Below are 13,046 nucleotides of genomic sequence, written 5' to 3' on the forward strand. Positions count from 1 at the left end.
AACGGATGGGTACCTCTCGTCCTGGGGTTTGAACGACATGCCCTTCCTATTTAACATTTCCCACCCTATCCCTCTCTCTTTCCCAAGGAATGGATATTAGTTAAAAAGCAGGGTAATCTGTGCACTTTTATTTGTGTCTGTTGGGAGTAAATGAGTATTTTCCATTAAGTCTGCTTAACAATTTGTTTAGAAAACTTGGTATTACAGAAACACATAATAAAAGTGTAAGTACTAAAAAACATTTGTCTATGGTAAATTAAATAAACAGAGTTGATCTAAACTTTCTTTATTTGAAACAAGAAAGACAAAGTATCATTTTCACCAAATCAACAATTTTTCCCATTCAGTACCATTCCTTGAAACTCGCACATGGTGCAATGTGCCCGCATTTGCATGTAAAAAGTCCCTGGATCGATATCCTGTTCAGAGTGTGTGGCATACGATAAATAAATATCAGTCCAGCTGTATGTACAAAGAGGAGTCTTTGTTCCCACTGACACACAGAGCAATTGAAGCCTGCCAATTTGTAGACTGTCAAAACAGGCCCTCCTGTCAAATACTGCTACTTCTCCTTGCGCTCTGTAAGGAGACTGTTATGCAGTTTGGAAACTTCTGTTTCAAGAAGTTCATACACAAGGCAACCATTTTCATCTATAAAGTTTGCCACAGATCTCACCATTGTTGCTTCTCTTACAGAACCTGTTTTGCCATCTTTGTATGTTAGCACTAAGTTGTACTTATCATCATACCTGTAAACAGAAGAAAAACAAATATATTTCAATACAGTTCCCAAATGCAAAAGCAAGAACAACTCATCTCGAAGTTCCTGAAATAACAGAAAAAAAGAAGCTCTGAGCGCTATGGGACTTAACTGCTTTGGTCATCAGTCCCCTAGAACTTAGAACTATTTAAACCTAACTAACCTATGGACATCACACACATCCATGTCCAAGGCAGGATTCGAACCTGCAACCGTAGCGGTCGCGCTGTTCCAGACTGTAGCGCCTAGAACCGCTCGGCCACTCCAGCCGGCAAACTTTATTAGCAGTTTCTCTTTCCAATCTGTACCTTTCCAGACATCCCAAGTACCGAAATGAGCTACAAGTTATTAAAATAACAACGGGCTCCAATTTAAGTGATTGTGATTTTACCATCTTTTATCATAGTTTGCTGCAGTTATGTTTGTCCTTGATGTATGAAAATAGGATTTTTAAAAACCTATTTTTCACTCACGCTGTTATTACAACTCATAGTAAACCTAGTTAGTTTCTAGCACTACTTAGGATATAAATAATTGGTATGTGATTATGAAAGACTATATTTAGTGCAATCCACAGAGATATGAGCTTGTGACTACTGTAAATCTTTGTTTATGGCAGTCTAAGATATAATGGTCAAAAACTTCTGTGAGTCAAGAAACCAAAGTTTTGGGCAACACTATAACCCAAAAAAGTTTAAGATAGGCACGATTAAAAGAGACTAACATGTAGCTTTCGGACACAGCCTTCACAGTAAACACACACACACACACACACACACACACACACACACACACACAAAAGCAAGCAAGTAAGCACGTTTCACACACACAAACGCCAACTCCAACATCTTGGGCCGCCGAGATGCTGGAGTTGGCAGTTTTGTGTGTGTGTGTGTGTGTGTTTTAATCATGCCTGTCTGCAACTCGACGAGTCTTCTTTACGGTACGTAGCAATCTATCTTTTTCTGCATTTTTTATATTCCTACCTGGAGTTACCATTGTTTGACAATAACCACAATATCAATTTATGTTGGCTAAGCAGGCATGGCTAGAGGACAAATGTAAGGATGTAGAGGCTTATCTCACTAGGGGTAAGATAGATACAGCCTACAGGAAAATTAAAGAGACCTTTGGAGAAAAGAGAATATCAAGAGCTCAGATGGAAACCCAGTTCTATACAGAGAGGGGAAAGCAGAAAGGTGGAAGGAGTATATAGAGGGTCTATACAAGGGCGATGTTCTTGAGGACAATATTATGGAAATGGAAGAGGATGTAGATGAAGATGAAATGGGAGATATGATACTGCGTGAAGAGTTTGACAGAGCAATGAAAGACCTGAGTCGAAACAAGGCCCCAGGAGTAGACAACATTCCATTAGAACTACTGACGGCCTTGGGAGAGCCACTCCTGACAAAACTCTACCATCTGGTGAGCAAGATGTACGAGACAGGCGAAATACCCTCAGACTTCAAGAAGAATATAATCATCCCAATCCCAAAGAAAGCAGGTGTTGACAGATGTGAAAATTACTGAACTATCAGTTTAATAAGTCACAGCTGCAAAATACTAACGCGAATTCTTTACAGACGAATGGAAAAACTGATAGAAGCCGACCTCGGGGAAGATCAGTTTGGATTCCGTAGAAATGTTGGAACACGTGAGGCAATACTGACCTTACGACTTATCTTAGAAGGAAGATTAAGGAAAGGCAAACCTATGTTTCTAGCATTTGTAGACTTAGAGAAAGTTTATGACAATGTTGACTGGAATACTCTCTTTCAAATTCTGAAGGTGGCAGGGGTAAAATACAGGGAGCGGAAGGCTATTTACAATTTGTACAGAAAGCAGATGGCAGTTATAAGAGTCGAGGGGCATGAAAGGGGAAGCAGTAGTTGGGAAGGGAGTGAGACAGGGTTGTAGCCTCTCCCCGACGTTATTCAATTTGTATATTGAGCAAGCAGTAAAGGAAACAAAAGAAAAATTTGGAGTAGGTATTAAAATCCAGGGAGAAGAAATAAAAACTTTGAGGTTGGCCAATGACATTGTAATTCTGTCAGAGACAGCAAAGGACTTGGAAGAGCAGTTGAACGGAATGGACAGTGTCTTGAAAGGAGGATGTAAGATGAACATCAGCAAAAGCAAAACGAGGATAATGGAATTTAGTCGAATTAAGTTGGGTGATGCGGAGGAAATTAGATTAGGAAATGAAACACTTAAAGTAGTAAAGGAGTTTTGCTATTTGGGGAGCAAAAGTAACTGATGATGGTCAAAGTAGAGAGGATATAAAATGTAGACTGGCAATGGCAAGGAAAGCGTTTCTGAAGAAGAGAAATTTGTTAACATCGAGTATAGATTTAAGTGTCAGGAAGTCGTTTCTGAAAGTATTTGTATGGAGTGTAGCCATGTATGGAAGTGAAACATGGACAATAAATAGTTTGGACAAGAAGAGAATAGAAGCTTTTGAAATGTGGAGTTACAGAAGAATGTTGAAGATTAGGTGGGTAGATCACGTAACTAATGAGGAGGTATTGAATAGGATTGGGGAGAAGAGAAGTTTGTGGCACAACTTGACTAGAAGAAGGGATCGGTTGGTAGGACATGTCCTGAGGCACCAAGGGATCACAAATTTAGCATTGGAGGGCAGTGTGGAGGATAAAAGTCGTAGAGGGAGACCAAGAGAGGAATACACTAAGCAGATTCAGAAGGATGTCGGTTGCAGTAGGTACTGGGCGATGAAGGAGCTTGCACAGGATAGATTAGCATGGACAGCTCCATCAAACCAGTCTCAGGAGTGAAGACCACAACAAAAACAACATGGATGTGAAAATGTTTTATCAAAATTTTGGGCATAGCTAAATAACAGTTAAAACAATTATATGTCCTTCAGACGCTGTGGAGTCTTACATTTCCCCCCACCACAGACCTCTCAAATTGACTTATCTTTCAGTCAAATCTGACAATGGGGAATCTGAAAATGTTACGTGCATACCACGCAAAGAAGGGACAGGAACAAGGCAAGGGATCTGGAATGTGTGACATACAATGAGCTATGACAGATCACACACGTTGAATATAATCACACATATGTTCACTGACGTGGTGTGTGAGCTATAGTAAACTCCTGTATCAACGCAGTGAGCAAGAAGTACAAAGCATCCTCCACCAGAACGCATGCCTTGCATTTTGTGGTTGCATGGTTACGACAAACTGACTTCAAGGCCAAATTTGACACGCGAACATGCATATAAGATATATTACTATGACATAGTACATAGAATACATTGTAATGCAGGGCTTAATAGACTACAACTTTGCTAGGCAGCTGAAGCATGAACTATACCAATGTACAGGTACTCAAATATGGCTAACTTTACACAATGAAGAATCAGAGTATGAGGTCATCAACAAGGAATGTGTAAGTCAGGAAGTGTGAGTGAGTGAGTGTGTGTGTGTGTGTGTGTGTGTGTGTGTGTGTGTGTGTGTGTGTGTGTGTACCTCAGGGAAACTACATCCTACATTACAACCTTGCATTCAGCAGAATACTGACTGAATGACGCAGAAGAGGCCCTTCTGTTGGAGGCAAGTATTGCTCACCCCAAGGCCAGAAACACAGATCAACACGCAAACAAGCTACGCGACATAGAACACAAAAGTGGTTGACCAAAGGGAGCAAGCAGACTGCAAAAATGACAACATACATTACAAAAAGGGAACATGACACGGCTGATAGTAACTGATTCATCACGCCAGCACACTTTGTATTATGGGGTTACACGGATGCTCACAATAGACACAATAAGCAGGACAACAATTCTCACAAGAGATCAATGACTGCAGCATCCATGACAGGTACAGCAGATGACAAAAAATGAGGTAAGCAACAATTTGACAACAATGACAGCACACAAACAACATGACACACAAAACCATAAAAAACAGAAAGAAAATGAGGAGATATAAAATCCAACAAAACTGCATCTACGACTAAATTGTTCCTACAGGAGAACACGTGCACTAACAGACTAGAACAATGAGACATCTTTTAAACTGCTCAGTGTTTCATCACAAACGTAAGGCACCTGAAAGGAAGCACAATATGATTTTCTTCTAGTGAACAATCAGAACAAATGATTTTTTAGATCAAAAATCTCTAAATGATCCTTGTGGACTGCTAGAATTCGCAGGGTAGCACATTTGTGGATATCGGTAGGATTCAACTTTGATCAAGTGTACAGAGACCTGTGTAAGTCTTTGATCTGACCAGGATGGGTATGAAGTGCTTTGTTTTCACCAAATGCCTATGAACCTGTTCCAACTAAATGCTATGGGAAGCACTGTTATGAACACAGAGCTGTAAAAGGTCACAACAAGGAATGTGTGGATGTGACGTGATGTGCTCACAGAAACTGCACACAAGGAACACATAGCTGATTGGCACTGCAAGCACCCCAACAGTGATCAAATGGCCACTGATCCAAAAGTTGCAATCAGCAGCCAGTGAAAAAACATCTAACTACTATGCTCTGACCACACAGTTATGGTAGAAATGCACACAAGGAATGTTACATAGGTAATTTTGCAAATTTATGTGCAGTTCTCTGCTGAGATCCATCTGTGTAGAGAACAGATACACACACTTTAATAAGGTGCACGACATAAAAAGTTAAATCATCATTGCATAAGTCAACACATATTCAACACTGTGGGACTCACCACAAACAGATACATGGGGACAATCCAGTTACGACAATATACACATAAATAACCTATATGTAGTTAACAGGGAGAGCCAACCCCACACATGTAGCAACAGGATGGGAGTAAAATCAAATACTGACTTTACAATAGCAATTATAAAATAGGAGGTATTGACACAGCTAAATACAGAAATCATAATCACAAGTATTGCCACACACACGATACAAGAACACACAACAAGACATTTCTGTTTGGTAAAGTAGACTGGCAGAAATTACAGGAATTTTTAGGAGTGCATGATTTTTCCCAGATTGAAGGGAGCATTGGTTATAGGATACACATACTGACAGAGACACTGCAAGAAGCACAAGGTACTGGAATCCCAACAATAGTAGATAAGGGTAAAAGAAATGTATCCTGGTTCAATGAACCTAGCAGACTCAATAGGAATTTGAGAACCACAGGCAGATACTACCAGGGGGCAGTAAATGCTACAGGGAGTTTAGAGAGCCAAAGGCACAATATTAGGTACTGCTACTGAAAGTGAGGAGAAGACATTGGGATGAGTATGTACAAACCCAATTAAGTGACAACACATGGGAAGCACTGTACAAACTGATGATGGAGAGAGCAAAACACCATTTTTGCTAGTCAGACTTAGACAGGATGACAGAACCTTCACACAGGGATGGAGACATACAGGGGAATTTCTGCTTTATAAGTTCCTACCCGATGACACTCAAAACACAAACAATCCATACTACACCAATTTAGGAGCTCTAACAGAGGTAGACTATCCAACAGAGACTGTCATCTGCTCCTTCAAAAATGAAGAAGTGGCACTAGCCATAGGAAAATTAAAAATGCACCAGACCTAGACAGCATTGACTTAGAGACCCTTAAATGAGTAGCACAATAGATTAGCCCATTTTAACACATTTAATAAATTAAGCTCTAAGGCTGGGACGAGTACCACCAGCCTGGAAGTTAGCAAACACAATAATCTTCAAGAAACTGAAAGACAAAGAATCAGCCAATCCTATACCACATAGGCCAATTTGGCTGAGGAACACCTTGGCTAACGCCCAGAAGCAGCTTCTGTGTAACCAATTACAGGCTCACAGATGGCTCCTGAGACTCAGCCCACACCAATGCGGGTCCTCTGGCTGAACATGGGCAGACGAGACAAAGTAATGGAAATTACAGGGAAAGATCTAAAGGCCAAGCTCCAACTAAAATAGTGTTGAGTGACTATGAAAATATGTTGATTAATGATGCAATTAATTGGGCATCAAATTAGCACATGTCAGCTGCAAGCATGTAATGGCCACACTCATTGAAAATGCTTTGGCATTTGATAATCTCTGGGGACTCACAATGTTTGCAAGACTCTGGGAACTGCAGGTGTGTGTGTGTGTGTGTGTGTGTGTGTGTGTGTGTGTGTGTGTGTGGGCTGTTTCTTTGGAGCTTATGGGCACCAAGTGGCAAGGTTATCAGCACACTTACACACATTAAAAGAAACGAATGTGGATAAAAGAACGAAATGTTAATATATGCAGTTAAAAAACAAAGAAATACTAAAATGTGCTATACAGGAGATTAAAACACAAGTAAAACGACAAAGGAACTAAAACAAAGGCACAGGGTAATGTGACTGACTGGCCACATACAAGAAAACATGGCTGAGCCAGTCACCCTGAGAACACATTAAAGTTATTCGCCTAAAATGTTTGGAAAAATATTGGACAATTCACAAAACTTTAAAACGTGAATTACATTTGTTTGAACTTTACTTAGAATAGAGGGTAGATCTGTTGGCAAATCCATAGTGGCCTGCTAGTCAGAAAATAAAGCACAGTCCAATAAAATGTGGTGCAGAGTTATCTGTACACCAGAAGCGCCACACACTGGAGGGTCCTCTCGCTGATGTAAGAAGCCACGTGTCTTACGGCTGTGGCCTATGTGAGGAGGAGCAAGAAGGACCTCGTCCTGTCAACGTGGCTGGAAGGAGAGATGCCACGGCCGAGTTGTGGGCTTTACTACATGGAGCTTATTGTCGGTCACTTCTAGCCACTCATCTCCCCGTTGAAACATGACTTTGTACCTCAACAGTGAGGTGAGAGCATGCAGGGGGATGGCACACTGAAAGAACTGAGGATCACGACACGCCACCTTGGCTGCTAGATCCACCCTTTCATTCCCCACCCTACCCATGCGCCTGGTACTCAGTAGAAAGACATCATCTTCTCCTGTCGTCATAGCTAGAGGAAGGCATCCTGGGTTACTTTACCTGCTGGGTACAAATACTGCATAGAGTGAAGAGCACTCAGAGAATTGGAACAGACAAGAAATTTAGCACTTGAAGAACATCTCATCTACTCCATGGAGGCAATACCGCATACAATTCTGCAGCAAAGACACTAAATTCTTGAGGCAGTTGGACCCAGAGGACACAAACTGAGAAAACGACAAGAGCATCCAATGGAGTCCCCCTGCTTAGACCCATTCGCAAAGGCAGCTACATAGTTGTGGTGCTCATTTAAAATGTTACAAAATATTGCATTAAAACAAAAGAAGGAGTGCAATCTCTCCTGTACTGCACTAAATCTAAATCATTCCAGCCCTCTGAAGCAACCTGCCTGGATCTGAGATTGTACATGCTCCACACGGAATGACTCCAGCACACACCGCACATGGATCCCAAAAGGCATTGTGGACAGATGGAGAAAAGGTGTTTCAGAGGCAGAGAGAAACAGTGTGGTATGTGGCTGAAGTCAGAGCTGCGAGAAAGTTACATACTTGATGCACCATGAGGAGTTTGTGCTAGATGGTAAAAGATGGCTCCACAGCCTCAGGACAGAGACTGGGTATGGGACTTGTTCTATAAGCAGCCTTGGCCAGCCGAATCCCCTCAGGGTGGACAGTGTCAATGAACTTCAAATAAGAAGCCGTTGTCGATTCATACACTGTGCACCCACATTCCAGCCACAAACACACAAAAGCCCTATAAAACTGGAGCTGACGTGCCCTGACTGCTCCCCAAGACCTGTGGCTAAGGCACTTTATGATGTTTAGTGCTTTGAAAGACCTGACTTTCAGGTCTCTCAGGTGTGGCAACCATGACAATTTGGAATAAAAAATGAGGCCCAGGAACCTCACTGAACTGAGTCTCTAAAATGTACGTAGGTGTCCCTCATATGCAGGCAGGTAAATTGAAAATATGATGAGAATGATTAAAATGAACACACATGCACACTGTCTGCGGAAAACTGAAAATCTGTCTTTGCAGCCCACTCCTCTAACCTCTGCACTGTAGGTTGCAACTGATGGCTAGCTGTTGCAACACTGCAGGAGGAACAGAAAATTGCAAAATCTTCCACAAATAAGGAGCACTGTACAGGACTCCTTACCGTAGAAGTGATATTGTTTAGTGCTATGGCAAAGGGGGTAACACCTACAACACTACCCTGAACGACACCATTCTACTGCTCAAAACAATCTGACAGGGAGTCACCAACTTGGGTACTAAAAACCCACCAAGACAGAAAAGACCATATGAAGATGGGGAGGTGGCAACGAAAACCCCATTGAAGCAATTGAGCGAGAATACAGTGTCTTCGAGTAGTATCGTAGACCTTACATATATTGAAGAATATGCCAATACAGTGATGTTTATGAAGGAAAGCCTGGTCAATAGCCGCACTTAGCAAAGTCACGTTGTCAAGAGTGGACTGAAATCTCTGGAATCCACACTGAGAGTGGCCAAGGATTTGCCTGGTCTCTAACAACCAGACCAGATGATGGGTACGAATTTGCCCCAGGGTCTTTCCTACACAGCTCGTTAAGGTGATACTCCAATAACTACTGGGAATGTGCGGTCCTTCCTGGCTTGAGGAGAGGTATTGAAAGTGCCTCTCTCCATGAGATGGGGAAGTTACCTCTCTGCCAGATAGGATTAAAACATTTGAAGAGGATTTCCTCTAATGCTACTGGAAAATGTTGAGGCTTGCACTACTGGATTTTGTCGTGACCAGGTGCAGTATCACGAGTCTCAGTCAGGGCTGCTTCCACCTCCCTTGTGGAGAAAGTGTAGTTTTAAGTCTTGGAATTTTATCTGAAGCCCAATTTTCCCCTCTCCTCAGTCAGTCGGTACCAATGGAACACTGGATCCTGGCTGGCATTGACTGTAGTTTGTGCAAAATTCTCTACCAGTGTCTGAGAAATGTCTCCAGACACTGTTTGGAGATATCCCTGTTTCAACACTGCTTCTATTGGTAAACGACTGTGTTTACCAGAAATCCTCCTGATGGCTTCCCATACTTTCATAAAACAAGTGGAAAAGTTGATAGAGTCCAGGAACACTTTCCATGACCTTTTCTTGTTCTCCTTGATTACACAAAGAGCAGTGGCTCTCGGAACTCTAAAGGCTATGAGGTTTTCTGCTGTAGGGCGGCATTTAAATCATCGAAGAGCCCCACGGCTGTCCCGGATGCCTGAACAGCACTTATCTGTCCACCAAGGTACTGGTCGTCTCCTAAGATGACCCGAGGACTTTGGGATGGATAAGTCAGCGGCATGATGGTTCACTTGTGTGACATGGTACACCCATTCCTGGATGCCGTTGTGATGTTCACACACAGCCAGCTGGCTGGCTGATAAGTGTCCATTTAGCCCTTCTGACCATCCATGTTAACGGCTTCTCTTCTGGGAGTGTTTCATCCAGTAGTGAATGCAAAATGAGAAGTGGTCTCTGGAATCTGATGGCTGAGAATGACACAGTAGTAGTGCAGAAATTAGTGAGAGTACCTGTGATGATGATGATGCACAGCTCGTGAGATGTCACGAGGCTCTCCAAAACACAATACTGAGGGCTAGTAGAGGTATAGCCCCACAAGACGTAATGAGCATTGAAGTCTCCCAGTAGGAAAAATGGTTGCGGAAGTTGTTCCACAAGATCTATTAGAGCCTCAGAGTCCATAGCATGTGGCGGAGGTAGATACAGAGAGCAAACAGTGATCCTCCAACACCCTTGAATTTCAACAGCAACTGCTTGCAGGTCATTAGCCAGGGGGAGAGCAGAAGAGTGATGCGCATTACTGACGAACACAGCAACCCTTCCCTTGGCTCTGTCCCCAGTCAGGTCATCCTTTCGGTGAAGGGTGTAGTCCCATAGCACAGGACTTTCAGTAGCTTCAAAATGTGTTTCTTGTAAACACAGGCACAGGAGGCATTCCTGCATTAGCAGTTTCAGTTCCTCCACGTGTGTCCTGAACCCATTAATGTTTCACTGTAATATTGATGCTATCTTCCATGGGGTTGCACTTTCACCCAGTATTTCTGCCGGGGAGGGGAACCTGTAATGGGTGGGGGCTCAGTATTGGGGCGAGATGATTGCTCCAGCCCGACATCAAGCTCCATTAGCTCTACTGAAGCGTCAAGAGAGATGTCAGATAGTATGACGGTGACATTGTCGGATTGTTTACTTTCTGACTCTGTCAGAGGGGGCACTTGGCATTTGATTTTTTGCCTTGGGTAGGCTTCGGAGCCAAAACCATGGCAGCGTTAGTGGCAGTGCTGGACCTTAGGGGGACCAGGGAGCTTCAGAACATTAGCAATCACAGACTTTTCCAATGTTTTGGGAGGAAGTGTAGGCTATGACGTTAACTGCAGCAGCACAAGTACACTGACAAATGCAGATACTAATGCTGACACTAGCTACCTCCATCTATGTAGCAGCATTAGTTTTCTGTACTGTCTGTTTAACAACTGATGCAAAGGGGGTAGTGAACATTGGGGGGCAGCATGGTCTTATAAATCTCTACTTGGCTTCAATGTAGCAGATCTGTTGTGGGGTTTTAATCTCCTGTAACTTCCATTCTTCCAGGAAGACACAACAGTTCTTACTCAAGAAAGGGTGAGCCCCAGAGCAATTCACACACTCTGGAGGAGATGAACATCTGTTCCTTTGTGGGCAGCCTTACCACACTTGCCACAAGTGGTTTCTTCCTTACATCCAAGTGTGGTGTGCGCAAATTGCTGGCATTTAAAACAGCACATTAGATTGGGGTCATAGGGCTGCATGGTTAAGCGAAGGAAATCTACCTTAATATGTTCCGGGAGTTTCGTTCTATTAAAAGTGAGGATGAATAAGTCAGATTTAATCAGATCACCTTCCATAATTTTCATAACATTCTGCATGTCTACAAAGCCTTCTTGGGCCCATTCAACTTTCATGTCTTCTTTGGGAATGTCCACCAGGTCGCTGCAGGTAACATCTTTACTGTGGTTTAATGTGGCGTGGAGCTCAGTCCCAATGGCATATTCCACAAGGGTTTTTGTCTTCTGCAGGTTTATTACTTGTTGGGAACTTGATGTTTCTACCAACAGTGCCCTATTTGGCAACTGCTTAACTGATTTTAAAGTACCTACAATCCCCTCTAAACCCTTTTTCATGTAAAAAGGTGATACTTTTTCAAAACTCACCTCTTTCTGTTAAACCAATAAAAACACACTCTGGCTTGCAGAATGCACTCTTTTACTATACCCTCTAGAATTCTTTAATATCCCTAAGCCTGGAGGACTGGCTAAATGAGTCCTCTTATTTGACTGTTGGTACCTACCAGCAGCCCACCTATTATACTGGGAGGTGGAAGAGAAAACTTCGAAGGATCCACCTCAGCCTTATACAACCGAGGTGGGGCATGTTCCACAAACGTCACACGCTAACGATTGTTCCACATCAACAGCCGTGCATCTCATCAGTGCGCAGCACACCTTGATATTGAGGGTTATTTTATAGAGGTTTTTACCATTCTCGTGATCTGGGTGGTCAAGCCAAGATCCCCTTTCCCTGAGACACACAACGTTCCACTGCCGTGCCATACAGTGGTCGCTGAAACATGCCCAGAACTTATGGTGACAGAGGACTGGCGGCACTTACCAGTCCCCACTAAGGTATTCTGGTGTCGCCAATCCCGTTCACAGCAAATGAATGCTGAGACCCTCAGGGCAGAACTGCAGGTACCAGCAACTCTAAGCAATAGTCTACTAGCCTACTGTAATAATGAAATGTTGAGTGGCGGGCAGGTAAAGAAATTGATCAAGAGAATCTCAAAGGGGTGTCTGCAAAATTCAATCTGTGAGTCCGTCTTTCATAATCTTTAAATCGAGCCCCAGCTAAAGAGAATGGATGGGGTACATACATTGACCAGACTGATTCATACTCTGATTATCTGTTGGTTGTGGTATCAGCCAACTTAAGAAGAAAATTGGAAACCAAAGCTAGTGGCATCCTACACTGGATGAGGATGTGGTACCTGAAAAACAATCTCAACGTGATCCTGTACAAAGCAGTCTATATATTACTGAAATGAAAACCACAGAGAGACCCGATCATAAAATAGCACAATACAAATATTCACAAAAAACACAGCCAGTTACTTAGGCATATGGACTGATAAATGATTCACATACAGGGTGACAATTATTGAACTATATGAAAAAAAAAAAAAAAAAAAAAAAAAAAAAAAAAAAAATCATCATAACTTCTGAATGGTTTGGGTTAGGGTGTTCAAACTGCACGGATGGC

General features: G+C 42.5%; 1 protein-coding gene across 1 annotated transcript in view; it reads right to left on the bottom strand.

Moving 5' to 3' along the window:
- Positions 1–270: 270 nt before the first annotated feature.
- LOC126458240 (signal peptidase complex subunit 2) overlaps positions 271–13,046 on the bottom strand; it is a 46,285-nt gene continuing 33,509 nt past the window's right edge. Inside the window, exon 5 of the mRNA XM_050095140.1 lies at positions 271–749. Coding sequence (XP_049951097.1) covers positions 563–749 — 187 coding nt within the window. The 3' untranslated portion in view covers positions 271–562. The remainder of the gene's footprint in view (positions 750–13,046) is intronic.

This window comes from Schistocerca serialis, chromosome 2, assembly GCF_023864345.2.
Source record: "Schistocerca serialis cubense isolate TAMUIC-IGC-003099 chromosome 2, iqSchSeri2.2, whole genome shotgun sequence".
In the NCBI taxonomy this organism is placed as follows: domain Eukaryota; kingdom Metazoa; phylum Arthropoda; class Insecta; order Orthoptera; family Acrididae; genus Schistocerca; species Schistocerca serialis.